The sequence below is a fragment of the Schizosaccharomyces cryophilus genome (genome assembly GCF_000004155.1).
Source record: "Schizosaccharomyces cryophilus OY26 unplaced genomic scaffold supercont4.1, whole genome shotgun sequence".
NCBI classification, from domain to species: domain Eukaryota; kingdom Fungi; phylum Ascomycota; class Schizosaccharomycetes; order Schizosaccharomycetales; family Schizosaccharomycetaceae; genus Schizosaccharomyces; species Schizosaccharomyces cryophilus.
In genome coordinates, this window is record NW_013185624.1 from 744009 (window position 1) to 764126 (window position 20118).

The 20118-nt window shown below is 38.1% G+C and overlaps 10 protein-coding genes across 10 annotated transcripts; 7 read left to right on the forward strand and 3 right to left on the reverse strand.

The window, feature by feature from the left end:
• Positions 1-61: 61 nt before the first annotated feature.
• On the forward strand, positions 62-1629 carry SPOG_03899 (pyrimidine nucleotide transporter). The gene is made up of 2 exons (XM_013166163.1): positions 62-234; positions 298-1629. The coding sequence occupies exons 1-2, from the start codon at positions 110-112 to the stop codon at positions 1211-1213; spliced, it is 1041 nt and encodes a 346-aa protein (XP_013021617.1). The 5' UTR covers positions 62-109; the 3' UTR covers positions 1214-1629.
• A 33-nt stretch (positions 1630-1662) lies between these two features.
• SPOG_03900 (flavonol reductase/cinnamoyl-CoA reductase family protein) lies at positions 1663-3169 on the reverse strand. The gene is made up of 2 exons (XM_013166164.1): positions 3116-3169; positions 1663-3053 (listed from the first exon to the last, which is right to left on the reverse strand). The coding sequence occupies exon 2, from the start codon at positions 2880-2882 to the stop codon at positions 1860-1862; it is 1023 nt and encodes a 340-aa protein (XP_013021618.1). The 5' UTR covers positions 2883-3053; positions 3116-3169; the 3' UTR covers positions 1663-1859.
• Positions 3170-3577: 408 nt separating this feature from the next.
• SPOG_03901 (flavonol reductase/cinnamoyl-CoA reductase family) lies at positions 3578-5712 on the reverse strand. Its single transcript, XM_013166165.1, has one exon. The coding sequence runs from the start codon at positions 4864-4866 to the stop codon at positions 3835-3837; it is 1032 nt and encodes a 343-aa protein (XP_013021619.1). The 5' UTR covers positions 4867-5712; the 3' UTR covers positions 3578-3834.
• On the forward strand, positions 5539-10739 carry SPOG_03902 (DNA polymerase zeta catalytic subunit Rev3). Its single transcript, XM_013166166.1, has 2 exons — positions 5539-5576; positions 5633-10739. Exon 2 carries the CDS (start codon positions 6123-6125, stop codon positions 10593-10595), a length of 4473 nt encoding a protein of 1490 aa, XP_013021620.1. The 5' UTR covers positions 5539-5576; positions 5633-6122; the 3' UTR covers positions 10596-10739.
• Positions 10740-10921: 182 nt separating this feature from the next.
• On the forward strand, positions 10922-14496 carry SPOG_03903 (huntingtin-interacting protein). Its single transcript, XM_013166167.1, has one exon. The coding sequence runs from the start codon at positions 11041-11043 to the stop codon at positions 14284-14286; it is 3246 nt and encodes a 1081-aa protein (XP_013021621.1). The 5' UTR covers positions 10922-11040; the 3' UTR covers positions 14287-14496.
• SPOG_03904 (uncharacterized protein) lies at positions 14421-15128 on the reverse strand. The gene has a single exon (XM_013166168.1). It carries the CDS (start codon positions 15012-15014, stop codon positions 14535-14537), a length of 480 nt encoding a protein of 159 aa, XP_013021622.1. The 5' UTR covers positions 15015-15128; the 3' UTR covers positions 14421-14534.
• A 224-nt stretch (positions 15129-15352) lies between these two features.
• Positions 15353-16360, forward strand: SPOG_03905 (TatD DNase family Scn1; the record flags this gene model as incomplete). Its single annotated transcript, XM_013166169.1, has 1 exon — positions 15353-16360. One exon carries the CDS (start codon positions 15353-15355, stop codon positions 16358-16360), a length of 1008 nt encoding a protein of 335 aa, XP_013021623.1.
• A 312-nt stretch (positions 16361-16672) lies between these two features.
• On the forward strand, positions 16673-18354 carry SPOG_03906 (lysine methyltransferase). The gene is made up of 4 exons (XM_013166170.1): positions 16673-16837; positions 16887-17561; positions 17608-17879; positions 17934-18354. The coding sequence occupies exons 1-4, from the start codon at positions 16679-16681 to the stop codon at positions 18247-18249; spliced, it is 1422 nt and encodes a 473-aa protein (XP_013021624.1). The 5' UTR covers positions 16673-16678; the 3' UTR covers positions 18250-18354.
• Positions 18355-18422: 68 nt separating this feature from the next.
• SPOG_05530 (uncharacterized protein) lies at positions 18423-19167 on the forward strand. The gene is made up of 2 exons (XM_013166648.1): positions 18423-18780; positions 18834-19167. The coding sequence occupies exons 1-2, from the start codon at positions 18656-18658 to the stop codon at positions 19048-19050; spliced, it is 342 nt and encodes a 113-aa protein (XP_013022102.1). The 5' UTR covers positions 18423-18655; the 3' UTR covers positions 19051-19167.
• A 218-nt stretch (positions 19168-19385) lies between these two features.
• SPOG_03907 (TRAPP complex subunit Bet5) lies at positions 19386-20033 on the forward strand (the record flags this gene model as incomplete). Its single annotated transcript, XM_013166171.1, has 3 exons — positions 19386-19422; positions 19470-19890; positions 19946-20033. 3 exons carry the CDS (start codon positions 19386-19388, stop codon positions 20031-20033), a joined length of 546 nt encoding a protein of 181 aa, XP_013021625.1.
• Positions 20034-20118: the final 85 nt, after the last annotated feature.

Consider the following 20118-nt stretch of genomic DNA (forward strand, 5'->3'; position numbering starts at 1 on the left):
AAACTATTTGTAAGAAGTAATAAGCTCTGTTTGCTTCTACCTGAAAATCCAATAACCCACGGGCGAAGCGGAATACACTGCCAAGAGCCAAAAATTAGAACCTTTGACAATGTCTCAAAATTCAGAGGCAATATCCTCCGAAAAAAATATTTCGAATAATCTTAATCAAATTGATAATAAAAGAGATGAAACTCGACGTGTTCCCTCGCCGTCGTCGCATTTTATTGCTGGAGGGTAAGCTACAATGTCAAACGAGAAAACATAGGAAAAATCCATGGAAATACTAACGAAACATAGAATTGCAGGGATGCTTGGAGCAATCGCTACGGCTCCTTTAGATGTTGTCAAGACAAGGCTTCAGTCAGACTTTTATAAGGATCGAATACTGAAGCAATTTGGGCCAAAGCATGGAGCTCGTGCCATCTACAGGCAATTTGTGGACACTTGTGTTATTTTAAATAATGTTCGAGTACACGAGGGTGCACGGGCTCTATTTCGAGGACTTGGACCTAATTTGGTAGGAACGATTCCTGCTCGATCCATCAACTTTTTTTCTTATGGAAACGGAAAACGAATCATTGCTGATCATTTCAATGACGGTAAAGAATCATCTCAAGTCCATTTAGTTTCTGCTGCTATAGCAGGTGTGATCACCTCTGCTGCTACAAATCCAATTTGGTTGGTGAAAACTCGATTACAGTTGGATAAACGAAGCGGACAAACTGCTCGCTATAAATCTTCAATGGATTGTGTAATAAAAACAGTTAAAGTAGAAGGAATATCTGGTTTATACAAAGGATTATCCGCCAGCTTACTAGGTGTTGGTGAAAGTACCTTGCAATGGGTTGTTTACGAAAAATTCAAGCACACGGTCGCCCTTCGACAGCTTCGGAGACGAGAGCTTGGTTATAAAGACACAGTATATGATAAATTTCTGGATTGGACGGGTAGACTAGGAGGTGCAGGACTTGCTAAATTTATTGCTGCTGCCATTGCTTACCCTCATGAAGTTGTTCGTACACGGTTGCGTCAAAGTCCTTCAACGAATGGGGTACCAAAATATACTGGATTGCTACAATGCTTTCAGCTAGTTTGGAAAGAACAGGGTGTTGCAGGCCTTTATGGCGGGTTAACAGCTCACCTACTTAGAGTGGTCCCTAATGCTTGTATACTTTTTGGAAGCTATGAGGTTATTATGCACCTCATTGGCTAAAAAAATTCTGCTAAGTTGATGTGATGGTTTAGATATGCATCAATCTTTACAGATTTCTTCGAACCAATTCGTTTCTTCGATAGTTCGTCCGTGTTTTTGTCTTTTTATTTTTTTATGACTTAAAAACATGACAATAAATGGTTTTGCTCTGCATGTCGTTTGCTTCTGGTAAACGATAAACATAACCTCAAATGCATTCAATTTTGGTTGCTTTAATTGAACGAAATTAATTAATCAGTTTTGATCCGGCGGGTGTCTGGGTTTTTAATTCCTTTCTTTCTCTTTTACTTTTGTGTCTTTTATAAAAATAAATTTTGTCATCTTAATCCGCAACTTAATAATAAATGCTTCGCCTTTGAAATAGCATATTCAATAACATCCGAAATTCATCAATTTGGCATAAAAATATATGGAAGTTAAATATCTGCTTATAAAAAATTAAAGTTATATCCAACTCTAATTATATTTATTTCTAATTCAATTTTACATCAGAATACATGACAAAGGAAAAGATTAAAAGTGGTAGACACTCTAAAATTTTCAAATTAAGACTAAGGGCTATTCAAATTATATAAAAATAACTAGAGAAAAATGCTACATGAAGAAAAATGAAATCATAAGGTTCGAAAGACAGTCGTTAAACAACTTACTTAGCTTCGGCAAATTGCTTGGCACGCTCCCAAAGCTTCGTGGCAGTGTCAACATAAGTTTGCTCTTCGCTGTAGTATTGCAAGCCAAGGGATTTGGAGAGCGAGCTGTCTACCTTGTGCATTTTTTCGTTAAAAGGGACATCAGAAGGTTCGGAAATTATATCCTTCTTTTCTGGGAACTTTTCAAGAAGAACTTTGCTTATGCGATTGGTGAATAAAGGACCTTGGGAAACGAGCAAACGACCATTGCTCAGTTGCTTATTCTCGAGTGCAAATACGTGAGCATTGGCAATGTCACGGACGTCCACTTGATAAGCTTGCACAGAAGGTTGTACCTTGGAGCCATTGATGAGTTTCCACAGAACTTGATTAGAAACGTTCAAGGATTCCATACTGTTCATGGGATGGATGGGAGGACCTAACACATAAGGAGGGTTGATGGTGCAAATATCGAAATGAGGTTGCTTTTCCTTGACAAAGTCACGAGCAGCCTTTTCGGAGAACTTTTTAGAGGCAGAGTAAGCACTGAGACCGTTCTTAGTACTTACAGCCTCCTCATAACTAACGGGATTCCAGTCCTTCTCAGTATAGTTATACCCAGCATTGGGGTCCCTGCCTCGATTAACGACAGCAGCAAAAGAAGATGTGATGACAACACGCTTTACCTTGGGTTCAGTGATGGCTGCCTCCAAGGCACTGAGTGTACCTTTAACAGCGGGGTCCAAAAGTTGAGTCTTGTTGTCTGTGATGTTTTCGACAAAGAAAGGAGAAGCAACATGACAAACATAGTCACAGTCCTTGACAGCATCCTTAAACGCATCGGGTTCTACAATGTCCTTGACGATGACAAATTCGATCTTGTCTTTGAGCTCGGGATTTAAGCGGACAAGCTCATTAGCCTTCTCCATGGAGCGGACGGTACCACGCACACGGTAACCTTTGTTGAGCAAAGACACAGCAACATGGGCTCCAATGAAGCCTGTAACACCAGTAACTAAGACAAGTTGTTGAATCGACATGGTTCCTAAATTGAACAAGCTAGATATGTAAGATAAATTAGATATTCGAGTAATCTATTGAACAACTGTTATTGATTAATCGAGCTTCGTAGGTTTATTTGACTACAGATGATGTTTCCACAAAATCTACAACAAGGTGAGCTGCGGTGTACATATATAGCTGTTTTCGTCCTGGATTAGTAAGCATATTAAATATTTCCATGCGGTTCCACAGTTCCTACAAGATAACATACGAGCTTGCTTTCTACATTATCAATTAACTTATCGTTAGTGTCACGATAGGTGTTTAGAAGTATTACAGTACGCTGTAATAGTAGGATAGTAGTAAATATCATAAGACTAAAGGATATTACAATTAATAAACAAAGCAGGGAAAACGCGCTATGTTTTCTTCTGAATACAATTTCGGAGAACGGAATCAATAAAAAAAACGAAACTAACATTTACAGAAAGGTATTTGACGTTGACTATACCAGATATAAACCTTTCAGTTTGTAGTTCAGAATTTCAGATTATGAAAGATTCGACTTGTCGAACTAACTAGCCAACTAGGTATATAGGAATTGACTATTCAGCTCTATATAGTAAATAAGGTCAATTGAAATCCTATATGGAAGAACAAATACCTATTGCTTATTTCCTCCTTAACTAGATTAATACTTCTTGTTATGATGCTATAAATGCTATGAGTACTGCTGAAACTTTCAATTTTAATATTGTTTTATTTAGCTATATATTTTTCTAAAGGAAAGGGAAAGAAGAAGAGATTGGGCGAGTCAGAAGAATGTTAATGCATGCATCAGTCTTTTTTTTTTATTCTAAGGAAAACTTGCAGATTTCAATACTATAACTTTGCAAATTACAATATCACAATCTTAAGCAGAAACGTTCTTAGAACCCCTAAAACTAAATGATAAATGATGAAGAGCAAAACATTTCTAAATTGCAACCTTTAAGCAAGTTGCTTGGCTTTAGCTAATTGCTTAGCACGGGCCCAAAGCATCAAAGCAGTGTCAACATAGGTTTGCTCTTCGCTGTAGTATTGCAAACCAAGGGACTTGGAGTAAGAATTATCCAATACATAATGCTTTTCGTTAAAAGGGACATCAGTTGGCTCAGATATGACATCCTTCCTGTCAGGGAATTTTTCACGAAGAATTTTGCAAATACCGTCAGTTGTGAAGCTTCCTTGAGATAAGAGCAAACGGCCGTTACTCAATTGCGGTTTAGTCATAGCAAGGATATGGGCATTGGCAAGGTCACGAACATCGACTTGAAATTGTTGGAAATCGGGTTGTACCTTGGAACCATTAATGAGGTTCCATATAATTAGGTTAGAAGTGTTCAAAGATTCCATACTGTTCATGGGATGGATGGGTGGTCCAAACACAAAGATTGGGTTAACAGTGCAGATATCGAAATGAGTTTGTTTCTCTTTTACGAATTCGCGGGCTGCCTTTTCAGAAAACTTTTTAGAGGCAGCATAAGCAACAAAACCATCCTTAGTACTTACAGCCTCCTCATAACTAACCGGATTCCAGTCCTTTTCAGTATAGTTATAACCCGTATATGGATCGATGCTGAAGTCTGCCATAGCAACAAAGGAAGAAGTAATAACTACACGCTTTATCCTAGGCTCATTCATGGCAGCCTCCAAGGCACTGAGTGTACCTTTAACAGCGGGGTCCAAAAGTTGAGTCTTATTATTATCTACTTTGTCAAAGAAAAAAGGAGAAGCAACGTGACAGATATAATCGCAGTTCTTGACAGCATCCTTAAACGCATCGGGTTCAACAATGTCCTTGACGATGACAAACTCGATCTTGTCTTTGAGATCGGGATTTAAGCGGACAAGCTCGTTAGCCTTTTCCATGGAACGGACGGTACCACGTACACGGTAACCTTTTTTGAGCAAAGACACAGCAACATGGGCTCCAACGAAGCCTGTGACACCAGTAACTAAGACAAGTTGTTGAATCGACATTTTTTCAAGCGTTTTTGAAAGGCGGCCGGATATCAAATAATCAAGAAAGGTAAAAGATGTTTGTTTAAAGCAAACATTTTTCTTCTCACATCCCTTTTTTATACCCGAATTTTTTCTTTGTCCAAGGAGTAATTAAGGAGTCAAGGAATCAAGGAGTAATCAAGGAGTAATCAAGGAGTAATCAAGGATCCACTACCCGCGTTCCATCACCTGACTCTCAAAATGTAATATTAAGTAGTATATTATAATGCCGTAGTCACCTTGGATGTCATCACATGTAAACAGACGAAACATAAGAAATGAACATTGAAATTTCCATAGTTTTTTCGAGAACGGATTTCAACGGATTATAAAGCTTATTGGATTGTAGGAAATATCGAGAGGATCGCGTATTAAGTAGAGTCAGCGAATCTGACTTTCCTCATTAGAGTATGGGTCAATCAGTAGTACGAAAAGTCCTAACCAATTCTGTTGCCATTATCTTTGAAGAAGAACGAAGAAAACAAAAACTCATCGAAAAAAGTATTCAATGAGTAAATGTTGCTCTGTGCCGTATGTCGACAGAAACCCAGTATTTTCTGGCATTGTCATGTTACTCGAAGATGAAAATAAAAAGTAAACGAGAGAAAAGATAACTATACGAAGGATTCTTGGTTAGGCTTAATGGAATATGTTTCTAACATTTCAAGAAAACCATAGTTAATATTAAGGTATCAAAACGCTGTGTTTCAAAAATATGTTCTGGCTCATAGATAACTTTTTCTAGTCGAGCAGACTTAACTAGTTCCTACTAGCCTTTGAAATTAATCAACTACAACTAGGTGTTTAAAATTTCTTCATTCTTCAGAATTTAATTCTCGATTTTAAATGAAGAACCCTCATCCTTGATACAATGCTCACATTTATTCTTAAAACGATTTGCCTCACCTTAAAACGATATCCAAATAACTCACCATCTGAACACTCTGCTTTTGTCAAACATCTCTTTTTGGACCAATTCGCTCCGATTTCGTTTTGTTTTCCGCTCATATAAGAAGGTAAGAAATGTTTGGAATACCTTCGTAGACCACAAATCAATGTAATTGAAACCTTCATGAAAGTACGCTTTGGTTCCAATTGATTAAGCGTTGTTCAATAATTTTATAGTTCATAGGTGATATATACTCTAAGGTTTGTGGTATTTCGTTTCTCTGCGAAAAGGCTTATATATCATTTCATAAAGGTCGTTCAAAATTGCTAATGTGTAAACACATCACATGAATTTCTCGCTGGAGTACATTGACTGGGAATTGGAACCTTATGATCCTTCCTATGATGATTTGGTTGATGATTTGGACAATGATGAAGGCAATCTTCCACTGTTCCCAGTCATTCGAATTTTTGGAATTAACGAAAATTCAGAAACAGTTTGCTGCTTTCTTCATAATGTATTTCCTTATCTCTATGTTGAATATTCCGACTTTTCGAATGAAATTGAAGAGCAGGGAAGCATAACGACTTTCCTTAATATTATGCACCTTGCTATTCATCATGCCCTTGCTTTAGCTGCTAGAGCCCAGCCAGAAAAATATAGACCTTCTGTTCAAAGTGTTCAACTCGTCAAGGGAATCCCATTTTACGGGTACAATGTCGGTTATCGACGGTTTTTAAAAATCGCTCTCTACAGTCCCAAAAACAGGGATAGATTGGTGGATCTTTTTCGTCAAGGAGCAATCCTAAATAAAGTTATTCAAGTCTATGAGTCTCATCTTCCCTACCTTTTACAATTTATGGTTGACTATAACCTGTATGGTTGTGCTCCCATTCAGTGCAATGGTGAACATTTACGAGCTTCGAAAGAACGAAAGTCATACTGTGAGTTAGAGTTTCATATGACCCCTCAAGCAATCCTTAATTCTGATTATTTGGTAGAACGCAATCTTCATTCTTCTCTAGTTGAGCCATCGTCCGCACACGATTCTTTGCTTATTACTAGTCTTTCCGAAATCTGGAAATCGGAAGCTAAAAGACGAAATGTTATTAGTACGGATGAAACTGTTAGCTTCTCAGAATTACAGCAGACTCAATTGTCTTTAAAGGCTACCGCTGATAATATCACTAGATGTTCTCCACATTGGAAAAACGAAGATCAGTTAAAAAAGGATTTCGCAAAATCATTAAATGAGGCTAGTAGGAGGACTTTTCAATTGGAACCATTGAATATTTCTGACCCGTGGCCTGAAGTACCCACAGTTTTCGTTGCCCTGCATTTCATAAACCCTACTTATTCCTCCCAAAGTCTAGCCTCGATTTCTCAATTATCAAGTGAAGATCGTCAAGTTTCTTCTAATATACAGGCTCCATCCCAAGAGAAGATGAAAACAAACAATGTTGAAGTTGAGAATTCCTTCGAGCAGTTGGATTCCGAGTTGGAGCGTATTATGGGAGACTCCATCTTTGAATCATTCCCATTCGTACAGCCGAATTCAGATTTGGGAGTTGTTTCAAACTCTTCATCTCCGCCATTATCCGAATCCCCGTTAGACTCTCCCAAATCAAGCCCTCCTTCATTGAACGAAGCATATCGGGTTCTCAGCTCCCCTTTGAATTCGCCAAATTCGAATTTACGCCTTAAAGGAGGTGGTAATGTTAGAAAACGTCCAGTTGAGCTTATAGCTTCATCCGATGAGTCATCTTCTAGTTCACGTCCTCTTCCTTCTAGCAATCCTGAAACTGGTCTCGTCCGCTTTCAAAAGTACAGAAAACCACCTATCAATTTTGAAGAGGTAACTAGGTGGACACAGCTACCAAAAGAATATTACTTACCCTATAAGCCTCGCAGAGAAGAATATATTTTTGCTAAAGAACCGCCATCTCATCAACATTTAATTGATACGCTAGTGTCTGCTAATTTACCAACAATACTGTATCCCTATGTACACTACAGTCTGGCGAAGGATATTCCTTCTGGTTATCAAGAGTATTTAGGAAATATATATTATCCGCGAGGCATTACAGCAAAATACCTTCAAGATTTTCACTTCGATGGTCATGTTGAAGAGGGTATAGTGAGTACATCGCTTAAGCTACCGTCTGTTAAACCGTCTACGACATGGGAATATGCTCTTCCTCCTCCAACCCTTTCTGAATTGAATAATTGGTCTAAACAAAAACAAATAAAAACCAATATTGATAAAGCTCCATCTGCTAGTCAGCGAAAGGTCTTTAGCAAAGATCCCTATGCTTCTATACGTATACTATCTCTTGAATTGTTTTGCAGCAGCAAAAATGGACTACTTCCTGATCCTTCCAAAGACCCCGTAGAAAGCTGTTTTTGGGCTTATCAAGAAAATGCCAACATTCGTTCCATTGAAAAATATGGATTTATTGTAAATTCTCCCAAAGTAGAAAGCGCTGCTTTTGAAAAATCTTTTCCAGGTGCTACAGTTTTAGTGGTTTTCTCTGAAATTGAGTTACTGAATGAAATAATTTCCCTGACGCGTCAATTAGATCCCACAATATTATGCGGTTACGAAGTACATAATAGCTCGTGGGGGTATCTTATTGAAAGAGCGGCATACAAGTTCAATTATGATCTTCCGGAGCAGCTTTCACGGTTGGCTGATACAACGAAGGGAGCCTTTGCGAAAAAGAATGATGCTTGGCATTATTCAACGACATCATCAATTAAGATTGTTGGGCGACACATGTTAAATATTTGGCGGATAATGAGAGGAGAAATTAACCTTTTGAACTATTCACTAGAAAATGTGGTCGCTCACTTATTTGGTATCCAAACACCTTTCTACAGACAAGGAGATTTAGTACAACTCTGGAGTACACCTGTTTATCATGACAAACATATTCTGTTTCAGTACATGTTGAAAAGAACAAAATTTACTTTGGAAATACTATCCTCAAGATCAATCATTACGAAAATCCGGGAGCAGGCACGAGTCGTAGGTATTGACTTTATGTCTGTTATATCGAGAGGTTCACAGTTTAAAGTCGAAGCAATCATGTTTCGTATTGCAAAATCCGAGAACTATGTGCTTGTTTCTCCAAGTGCTAAGCAAGTAGCTGAGCAAAATGCGCTGGAAGCTTTACCATTAGTTTTGGAACCCAAATCCAATATGTATCATAATCCTGTGTTGGTACTAGATTTTCAATCCTTGTATCCTTCTATCATCATAGCATATAATTTGTGCTATTCCACTTGTTTAGGACCGATAAGATCTGTTAACGGAAAATTTAAACTTGGATTTATGTCTTATTCTGTCGATCCTCGTGTATTAGACTTTGTTAGAGACAACATATATATTTCACCAAATGGATACGCATATGTAAACAAAGATATTAGAAAGTCTTTGATAGCCAAAATGCTTGAAGAACTTATCGAAACCAGGGCTATGATAAAAAAGGGAATGAAAGAATGTGACTCTGCATATGTATATCAAATTCTAGATAGTCGGCAATTGGCACTAAAGTTGATTGCAAATGTAACATATGGTTATACGTCTGCTTCCTTCTCAGGTCGAATGCCTTGCTCAGAAATTGCTGACACGATTGTCGAAACAGGAAGAGAACTTCTTGGAAACGCAATTTCCTACATCAACAACCATGAAAGTTATAACGCAAAAGTTGTTTACGGTGACACTGATAGTTTGTTTGTCGAATTACCGGGACAAACTAAAGAACAAGCATTTGAGATTGGCCACTTGCTTGCGTCAGAAATTACCTCAATGTATCCTTCACCAATTCGTCTAAAGTTCGAAAAGGTATACTTACCTTGCTTTTTACTGGCAAAAAAAAGGTACGTTGGTTACAAGTATGAAAAAGTGAGTGAGGCTGTTCCCTCTTTTGACGCTAAAGGGATTGAGACAGTGCGACGAGATGGCACACCCATTCAACAGAAGATCCTTCGTAGCTGCATAGAAAAGTTATTTCAGTCTAAAGATTTATCGCAAGTGAAAAAGGGGTTCCAAGAAGTCTGTTCCCAAATTATGTCCGGAGAAATTCCAGCTATGGATTTCTGTTATAACAAGGAAGTGCGCATGGATAAATACAAAGAGCTAAGTACAGCCCCTCCGGGGGCTAGTATGGCAAGACGTTTAATGACTAAAGATCCTAGATCTGAGCCTCAATATGGTGAACGTGTTCCATATTTGGTCATAGCGGGAGCACCAGGGACCACTTTGGCGAATCGTTCTGTCTCTCCGGAGGAATACCTTTTGGACAGTTTTTCACAACTAGATATTGATTATTATATACGGCACAATCTAATACCTCCGTTAGATAGATTCTTGAATCTTTTGGGTGCCAGTGCTGAATCTTGGTACAATGAGATGCCGAAGCGACTTCACAAGCTGATACGAACAGGATATTTGGATGACGGTTCCCAAGTTCATAAAAAGACTTTAGATAAATTTTTGACAGAAAGGCTTTGTTCATCCTGTCTTCGGAACATGGTAAGCAACCAAAATTCTTCCGAGAATAAATATCTTTGTGATGACTGTTTGAGAAATATACCAGCGGCTACGACTAGAGTTATTCAACAGAGCAAGGATGTTGCTGTTCGATTAGCAAGATTAGAAGATATATGTCGCGGATGCAGTTGTATTTCATCTTCTGATCCTGTTTTATGTCGGTCAAAGTCTTGCAAAATATATTATGACAGAGCAAAGACACAAAGCAAGGCAAAAGCTCAAGCAGAACTATACGAAAAAACATTCCTTTCCTTAGATTGGTAAACTTACGACAGGTACATTAAGTGTATATGAAATATGTTGAATAGTTGATTGATTCTGTTTACTACCAATAAGCTAAGCTAAATAGTAATCCATTGAAAACATATCAGAAAACGTAATCATAATACTTGTTAATAGATATCTTTCACCATACAAATTCATATGTTAGTGAATATGCATGTTATTTTTAATACTAATTTATTGTCTTCCATCATCATTTCTTTTGTATCGTTACAGCTTGTTCTAAAACAATAATAGCATAACTCGTTCCGCTTCTCAATTTCATGATTTCAGTCATGATGTACGGATGTGGTTCCTTTTAAGAACCACATTCTTTTACGAGGAAAGGCCATTGGCTAATTTTGAACAAATTTAAGGAGATTTTGATCTATTACAATCTTTTTTTGGAGGAGACAATTGGTTAGTTACCATTGGGAAGCGCTGCAATATGAGTTCCTTTCGTTTACAAGCAGACCATATGCAGTCAGACGCGTCTTTGGTCACAAGCGTGCGAAAAGCGACTAGTGTTGATGAAACAGCTCCAAAAAGGAAGCATGTACGTAGTTGCATCGTTTTTACCTGGGATCATCATACAGCCAGGCCCTTTTGGACGGCTGTTAAAGTACAGCCATTGTTTGCTAGCGAAATACAGACTTTTAAGGCTTTGATTGCAATTCATCGAGTACTTCAAGAAGGTCATAGGTGTGCATTAAAAGATTCGCAACCTGAAAGAGGATGGCTGAAAACATGTGCTCGCCAATTTCCTGGAGGAGAAGGAACGAGAGGCTATAGTGGCTTGATTCGAGACTACGTAGACTATTTATTGGACAAGCTTGCTTTTCATGCTCAGCATCCTGAATTTAATGGAACTTTTGAGTACAAGGAATACATTAGTCTTCGACAAGTTGATGATCCTAATGAAGGTTATGAAACAGTTTACGATATGATGAATCTCCAAGACCATATTGATGATTTTCAAAAGCAAATTTTCTCTTCTTTCAAACGTTCTAGTAAAAACGAGTGTCGTATTTCTGCCTTGGTTCCATTAGTCCAAGAGTCATACGGTATCTACCGTTTTTTGATTAGTATGCTGCGTGCATTATACAAGACTATCGATGGTGCTGATACATTAGAACCTTTGAAGCAAAGATATATATCTCAACACCATCGTCTTCGTCATTTTTATGCAGATTGCTCCAACCTTCGTTACCTGACTAGCTTAATTTCTGTTCCCCGTCTTCCCCATGATCCACCAGATCTGGAGGGTGATGATAATTTGCCAGAATTGCCAAAGCGTCCTGCTTCCGTGGCACCGCAACCGACTGGTACATCTTCCATTGGCCCTCAGCAAACAGGCAGCTCTTCTCAGTTGGAAATGAACTTCCCCTCAGCAAACGATATAGAACCTGTTCCCAATTATAGTGAACCTGAATCCATTCAAGAGTTTTGGTCTGAACCAGCATATGACCAACAAATCGCCGCACAACAACAAGCTCTTGCTGCCCAACAATCTGCTGAAATGGAACGTCAGCGCCTTGCTGCTCAACAACATCAACAAGCCATGGAGGCTATTCAAAGGGCTCAGGCTGATCAGCAGCGAGCTGCTCAGGAACAAATGTTTCAACAACAGATGCAAATGCAAAGCCAAGGACAGCTTGCTGGCATGGAACAGCAATTAGCTGGCACTAGAGCTCAATTGGAACAGAGCAATATGCTTCTTCACCAGTACGATGCTAGAGTAAAAGCATTGGAGAACGAGTTAAACCAGTCTGGCGTTAATATTCAGGAACAAATTCACCAGAATGACGATCTAATTGATTCTTTAAGGAGCCAAATCAGCACTTGGAAGAGCAAATACGAGGCGCTTGCTAAACTCTACACGCAGCTTCGTCAGGAGCATTTGGATCTGTTATCTAAGTACAAACAGCTTCAGCTTAAGGCAAACTCTGCACAAGAAGCTATTGAAAAGAAAGAACGAATGGAACGTGAAATTAAGAACAAGAACCTCGAGCTTGCCGATATGATCCTCGAACGCGATCGTGCTCGCCATGAATTGGATACGATGCACCGTGCCCAACGCGGAAAACAAGAGGCTAACGAGCGTGAATTACGATTACTTCAAGAAAAAGCGACATCTCTTGAGCGTAGCAAGTCATCGGAATTGTCGGGTTTGTTGAGCCGATATAATAGGGAAGTCGCTGAGTTGGAAGAAAGTCTTCGTATAAGAGATCAAGAGTTGGATGGCTTCCGTCAAGAATTAAACAAATCTGAAGCTCAATATCGTAAACTTTTACAGGAAAAAGAAGAAGAAGTAGAAATTCAAAAGGCTGCTGTTGATGAATCCCTCTTGCAGTTGAAGAACCTCCAACTAGATCGCAGCGATGTTGATCAAGCTATGGACTCACAGATAGATGATTTGTTGAAGTCACAATTAGAAAAGTTAAGTGATATTGTTGACTCTGTGCTTTTCACTGGTATCCAGCGTTTAGATACTAGTTTGCATGAACTGGATTCTCCTATGCATGCAGGAAATCAATATGCAACACCAGAATTTGTGCTATCTATTATTGAAAATGCCAGTAATGCTTGTATGGATTTTGCAACTGCATTCAACAACTACTTTGCTGATGGTCCTAACGCTGATCATTCTGAAGTCATTAACAGTGTCAATTCCTTTTCAACTGCAATGTCTGAGGTTTCTAATAACTCTAAAGGTTTGAGTCGATCTACTGGTGATGATCAAGGATCTGATCAATTAGTATCTCAGACACGGCAAATGATTGAACTAGCAAAAAGGTTTTTATCAAGCTTATTCTCTCATTCTACTATGAAGATGGATGTCGATCAAAAAACAGAAATGGTCATTAACGAAAACGTAGAAATGCAACAACGTTTGCAGCAGCTATCTCAATATTCTGAAAAGTTCTTAAATAAGGAATCTGAAAGTGCAGTTGGCTTATTAAGTACAGGAGGGGATAATATTGAAGAACTTGTAGACAGACAGTTGGCTGAGACGGCTAATGCAATTCAGAATGCTATTATTAAATTGCAAGGCCTGGCTGCTCAACCAAAGGATGTCAATTTGTCTCCTTCTGAATTGCAAGTACATGATTCCTTATTAGCTGCTTCTATTGCTATTACCGAAGCGATTGCCAGACTAATTAAAGCTGCCACTGCCTCCCAAGCTGAAATTGTCGCACAAGGTAGAGGATCTAGCTCTCGAGGTGCATTTTATAAAAAGCACAATCGCTGGACGGAAGGACTTATTTCCGCTGCTAAAGCTGTTGCTCGTGCTACTGTCACTTTAATTGAAACTGCCGATGGCGTTATCAACGGTAAAGCTAGTTTCGAGCATTTAATTGTGGCATCGAATGGTGTGGCAGCTGCTACAGCTCAGTTAGTAGCTGCTTCACGAGTCAAGGCAACCTTTGCATCCAAGACACAGGATCACTTGGAAGAAGCCGCTAAAGCAGTAACAGATGCATGCAAGGCTTTAGTAAGACAAGTAGAGACTATGGCATTGCGTTCGAAAGAAATGGAGCATGAAGATTTCTCCAGTCTTGGTGTTCACGAGTATCGTCGACAAGAGATGGAACAGCAGGTACAGATCCTGAAAATAGAAAACGAATTGGTTGCAGCTCGTCGCCGTCTTTTCGATATGAGAAAAACTTCGTATCATGTTGCTGATGAGTAACTTATTCATTCTTTTATGTATAGTTACTATGACAAAGGATTATTATATTTTTGCGCAAATATCTTGATTAGATTATTTCTAAGCAGGCTTGTCGCATTTTTTTGTTTTTAGTTATTTTGTAAATGTAAATAAATGCCGAATCTTATTACGTTAATGGAACTGTGTTTTTAAAAACGTTGAGGAATAAAAATTTCATTAAATGAAACTACTGATGAACTTATTTTAAAAAATCTGCTTCACGTGAGTTTTTAAATCTGCTTCTTTTTCTTCTTTAAACTCTGTGACTTTTTTTTATCTTCCTGCTTGCTTTGTCCTTGATTTTTAAACCTTTCCTTTCGTTCAGCTAAAAGTTTGTCATCGTCTTTGTTCTTGCATGCCTGTTCAAAAAGTTTCCAGGTGATAATTAATCCCATGCTTGTTAAACCGAATATAGCCAAGTCAAATGTGAGCAAGGTCAATTGAGAGAGGACAAAAGTTGTAAATATTTTGAAGACTAATTCTTTGGGTTTTACATCACAAGGAACCTCTCTATTGATTGAGAGTGTGGTCCATTTTATGCGTCCTGGAGGTCCCAATGAGACATGGGATTTTGTTTTTTCTCCTTCTTTCGTTTGATGTACATGAAGCAGATTAATCAAACTACCAATGACCACAACAAGGATCCCAATGATGTTGTTTCTGGGATTTGAAAGTGTAGCAGTAAATGAAGCTGGCTGATGATCTTCCATAACTATTTTTTATAGAAAACCCTTGTTTTTCTTTTAAATTTCTATAATTATTGAAATTTTCGAGTCTTTAGGCAGAAAGATGTTGTTCAGTTTTCTACTAAAATTCTACTGACGAAAGATTTACCTAAATAATTACATACACTCACTTTTTTTTACCTTGCTAAAACTTTTATTCTACAGCTCTTGAATTTTTCTTTTTTTAAAAAAGAAAGAGCTAGTTTGATATCTATTAAGAGAACCATTCGGTAAGGTGGTATATCCTTTGGATTATTTCTTGTTTTAACAGGGAACGAACTACATCTATTTATAAAAGAAAGCTATTCATCTTCCTTCTCAGAATGAGCTTAAATACGATTATTGACGCTCATTGCCACCCAACAGATACACCAGAGGATCTTCATTTCGTCCCAGATTTGTCTTTGGGGAAAATTATAGTCATGAGTACTCGCCCTATGGATCAAGAATATGTCTCAGAATTGGCAGAAAAGTATCCCGAAAAGGTAATTCCAAGCTTTGGTATTCATCCTTGGTTTTCGTATCTGATATATGATCCTAATGGGTTAACTCAGTCTGATGAATCGACTATCAAGACTGAACATTATAAAAAAATCCTCTCACCTGAACCACCGGATGATTTTATTCAAGCTTTACCTCAACCTACATCCCTTACAGAACTTTCAGAAACCATTTCCCGACTTCTCGCCAAACATCCTTCTGCTTTGGTTGGCGAAATTGGATTAGACAAGCCTTTCCGATTGCCTGTTGGGCCTTATGATGCTAGATCTTCTTTGCCGCAAGGACCGTTATCGCCTCACTATGTTCGTATGGAACATCAAATCAAAGTGTTTGAATCCCAGCTGAAGTTGGCATCGAAAGAACAAAGGACTGTCAGTATTCATTCAGTGCAAACTTACACTTATATATACGATGTTTTATCGAAATTCTGGGATGGTTATTGGATACCCTCAAAATCTCAATTGAAGAGATACAAACCAGGAGAATACGAATCTATAAGAGAAGGTCAAAAAAAAAACTATCCACCAAGAATCTGTTTTCACAGTTACTCTGGGAGTGGTCAGCAGATTTCCTTGTTTTCTGCTCACAAAGTGCCGTCCGAGTTTTACTACTCATTCTCCATTGGCATCAACAGTCGTTATAAAAAGATGGAAGATACAATTCAATCTGCTCCGGATGACCGAATTTTACCAGAAAGTGACCATCACAGTGCCAATAGCCTTGACAAGCTTGTGGGAGAATCTGTTTCTGCTATTGCTCAAGCAAAGACTTGGAGTAAAGAAGACACTATGAGTATTTTAAGCAAAAACTCTTCTTCCTTTTTATCGTGAGAAATGAAAATAACCTTGATGATGTTACCAATGAATGTACCCCTTCATGAAAAGCGTTTATGACTAAAATTTTGGAAATAGCTACAGATAAATTTGATAATAATACCCTTTATCTACGAATTCTTCTCATAATCAAAAGTTCAAATTAAGCAAAATCGATTATACAAGGGTACTTGCGAAATTTGGATATGCTACTTTTGCAAAACAGCATGTTTATTAACATAGTGAAGGATATGAAATTATCGTAGTGGTAGCAAACGTTACTTCGTAGTGTATGTTCATAAACACAAGTCCACCATATGTAACAGCTGCCTGCAAATGCAGTGGTATTTGAAAATGTTAAAGAAAGGGCTTGACATGCTGAAATGGGCCGTTGAACAGAACGGGTACAGTATATCTGAAAAGCTAGAATTAAAAGATCTTCGATCCGTCCATCCGTCTCTTGGAATCGGTTTTGTCGCTGCTCAAGATATCAAAGTAAGGGCTTTGTAAATAAATGTATCTACTGGTAGCTAATACATTGCAGGAGGATGAAGAACTCGTTACATTTAGAAAAGAGAATGTCCTTTGTTTTACGAATTCAGAATTGTCAAAGATTTCCGAAGTTGTAGATTTGCCCGGTTGGGCAGCACTTTTGCTTACAATGGCTTACGAGAATAGCAAGTCGGATAGTTTTTGGAGGCCCTATTTGGATGTCTTTCCAAACAGAGATCGGATTACGTCTCCATTCTTTTGGGAAGAAGAAAAGAAAAAGAAGTTGCTAAGTGGTACGGTCCTTGAATCTAATCGAGATTATGAAGAGATTGATCATCTTTGGAAGGATTCCATTGAACCTATTAAAGAAAAATATCCGGATCTACTGTCGAATGTTCGCTTTGATGATTATGCTCGTATGGCAGCTGTTATGCTTGCTTATAGCTTTGACACAAAGAAAACAGCATCCAAAGAGGAGTCTGCAGTTGAGGAAGAGGGAGATGAGTCGAAAGATATTCCGCATGAAGCATCCACTAGTAAAGAGGTAAAAAGCGCAAAAGGCTCTTCCTTCCTTGAACAGGAGGGAAATCGTAAAGCTGAACAAGAAGAAGATAGAAATTCCGAGGCAGAAGATAGTGATGTGGAATCAGAATATGATCCTGAAGAGTTTGAAAAGTCAATGTGTCCCGTTGCGGATATGTTTAACGGTGATGATGAATTATGCAATGTAAGAAGTTATTTTTTTGAAGGTAAATAGGTTTCTAACCACTTAGATTCGTCTCTACGATTTGGATGGTCGGCTGACCATGATTGCTTGCCGTGATATCAAGCAGGGAGAGCAAGTTTGGAACACATATGGAGAAATTGACAATTCAGAGTTGTTTCGAAAATACGGATTTACAAAACCAGAAGGGACTCCTTATGATTTTGTGTTGATCAAAGGTGAGGACTGGTTGTCGGAATATGTAAAGAAGATTGGACAAGAAGAAGTAGACGAGAGATTAGAATTGCTTCTATATAAAGAAGTCCTCTCAAATATTGAAGGGTAAGTGATAAAAATTCACTTTTTTATTTCGAGCAAAAGCTAACCACTGCAAAGAGATTTCACGTTCTCTGCGGGTGATTTAGACTTCACAGGCATCTGTTTGTCTTTTGCAACTATGGAGAAAAAGGAAAAGACTACTCAAGTACCCAAAAAGTCAGAAATTCAGCCAAAGCATTGTCGAAAGCTGTTGAAGATTATAGAGAATCGTTTGCGAATGTACCCTGAACTTGAAGATCCGAAAACTCTAGACGAAAAGAACGCTATCGTTTTGATAGAAAAGGAGAAAAACCTACTTCAAAATCTTTACGACAACGTAAAAGACAGCTTGGCAAAAAAGACACCAAGCAAGCGTCAAAAAACAGAAGACTGAGATAGAAAAGATGCTCTCTTAGCGAAAGGAAAGGAAACGGGATTTTGGTGGTTTGTTTATTAGATTGAAATTATGGCTATAAATATAATAAGTTTGTGTATCATATAGTGTTTACTCTCTTTTAATCGATTCTACAATAGGTTCACATTAAGTCAAGCAGGATAAATGAACTGTTTAGATCTAAAGAAATTTAAACATTGATCTATTTCATTTCATGCAAAGAAGAACTTTTTAAGCCTGCGAATGTTCCCACTTTATTCTTTCTGCATTTCTTAATAAAGTAACCATCAAACGTCAAGTTACAAGGATGAACATGCCACGTAGAGCGATATATTTCACTTTCAGCAACTTCATATACGTCTACTGTTTGTTAATCTTTCTAAAAAGCAGGGTTTACAATTAGAAAATGTCGCTTCAGATTCATGTTTCTAGGAACGCACTTTGGCGTTATTTTGTTCTGTCGCTTATTTTTTTGCAGATGTACGTTGTCTTTATTGAGCCCTATTATCACGGAACACGTTTCGAAGAACTGTAAGTTATTCTTGTTAGATATTTTAAGCATAGCAAAGTTAACAAGCCGGTAGCCGTCAACTTTTGGGGCCCAGACTTTTGTATGGTTCAGTTTACTTTCTGGTCATCGTGCATGGGTTAGAAGCTTTCCTTGCCTTAAGAATGTGTCTTGCGAAGAAATTATCTTTGGCAAGTACGCTAAGTTGGGTCTTTTCTGCATGTATTTTTGGTGGTCCTACATTGGTGACGCTTAGAAGCAGTGGCGCAAATAGTAAAGAGCATGCTCAATAGACAGTATAAATAATTTCTTTGTGTTTAGGAAATAAATAATGGATGAAAGAGGCTTTCTACCATGGCGAATCTTGTTTTCTTTATTACCTTAATATTCATCAGATACGTAAATAAGCGAAGATCAATGCTTCGCTTACTTTTACTTTAATTGAAATTAAACTATTTTTTCGTATCATTGGAAGAAGATAAAATAGAGTATATATGACGAGGGGGTATGTTTATCCCAGCTTTCATCACCAAAATCAAGCTTCCTTCTGCCTATAACTTGAATTTCCAACTGTGGGATTGACAAATTCTCACTCGTTCGTAGAAAAAAGCCCTGTCGTCAATAAATGATGGCTGTTTACGCGTTTTACATCTTTAGCAGAAAAAGTACGCATGATAGAGCATGCTTTGAGACAGCAACTAACATTCCTTAGATGAGTGTGTTTTTGCACATCGCTGGAAACCAGCGGATTCCAATTCAATGGAGACATTAGTATCCCAACTAGAGTCTGCAACGTTTGAAGAAGATGTCGAAAAACTTATATTCGGTGTGATATTCTCTCTACGAAATATGGTTCGCAAAATATCTAATGGTAAAGACGACTTTCTGTCGTACACGACCAGTCAATACAAGCTTCATTTTTATGAAACTCCTACAAATCTACGTTTGGTTTTTTTTACAAGTCCGAAAGTCGAACCTTTAACCCATGTTTTGCACCAAATCTACGCGACTCTTTACACTGAGTTTGTAGTGAAACACCCTCTTTACACGCAGGTGCCTCCCCCTTTGGAGAAAGGTGGAATTAATTGCGAAATGTTCCGCATTACGTTAGATCGATTTGTACGCACGCTAAGGTATGATTTATTATCCTAAATGAACGAACGCTGAGATTCATGCATTCGTTATTAGCTTTAACGAAACTGACAATATTTCGTTAGTTGCTTTTAATGTTTACGGCCACATTACTACATACTTTAATGAACTTCTGTATACGTGATTGTTACCCATACTGGAGAACAACTGTCCAGTTTGTGAAATTTCTCTTCCTTTACCAAAACAGGATTGACAATATTCTGCGAACA

Bases quoted from the DNA above. Each gene is read 5' to 3' on its own strand.
- SPOG_03899 (XM_013166163.1), top strand. From the start codon at position 110: ATGTCTCAAAATTCAGAGGCAATATCCTCCGAAAAAAATATTTCGAAT. The intron at 235-297 runs GTAAGCTACAAT...AACGAAACATAG, and splicing joins TCGCATTTTATTGCTGGAGG to AATTGCAGGGATGCTTGGAG.
- SPOG_03906 (XM_013166170.1), top strand. From the start codon at position 16,679: ATGCAGTGGTATTTGAAAATGTTAAAGAAAGGGCTTGACATGCTGAAA. The intron at 16,838-16,886 runs GTAAGGGCTTTG...AATACATTGCAG, and splicing joins TCGCTGCTCAAGATATCAAA to GAGGATGAAGAACTCGTTAC. The intron at 17,562-17,607 runs GTAAGAAGTTAT...CTAACCACTTAG, and splicing joins GTGATGATGAATTATGCAAT to ATTCGTCTCTACGATTTGGA.
- SPOG_05530 (XM_013166648.1), top strand. From the start codon at position 18,656: ATGTCGCTTCAGATTCATGTTTCTAGGAACGCACTTTGGCGTTATTTT. The intron at 18,781-18,833 runs GTAAGTTATTCT...ACAAGCCGGTAG, and splicing joins GGAACACGTTTCGAAGAACT to CCGTCAACTTTTGGGGCCCA.
- SPOG_03902 (XM_013166166.1), top strand. From the start codon at position 6,123: ATGAATTTCTCGCTGGAGTACATTGACTGGGAATTGGAACCTTATGAT.
- SPOG_03901 (XM_013166165.1), bottom strand. From the start codon at position 4,866: ATGTCGATTCAACAACTTGTCTTAGTTACTGGTGTCACAGGCTTCGTT.
- SPOG_03900 (XM_013166164.1), bottom strand. From the start codon at position 2,882: ATGTCGATTCAACAACTTGTCTTAGTTACTGGTGTTACAGGCTTCATT.
- SPOG_03904 (XM_013166168.1), bottom strand. From the start codon at position 15,014: ATGGAAGATCATCAGCCAGCTTCATTTACTGCTACACTTTCAAATCCC.
- SPOG_03903 (XM_013166167.1), top strand. From the start codon at position 11,041: ATGAGTTCCTTTCGTTTACAAGCAGACCATATGCAGTCAGACGCGTCT.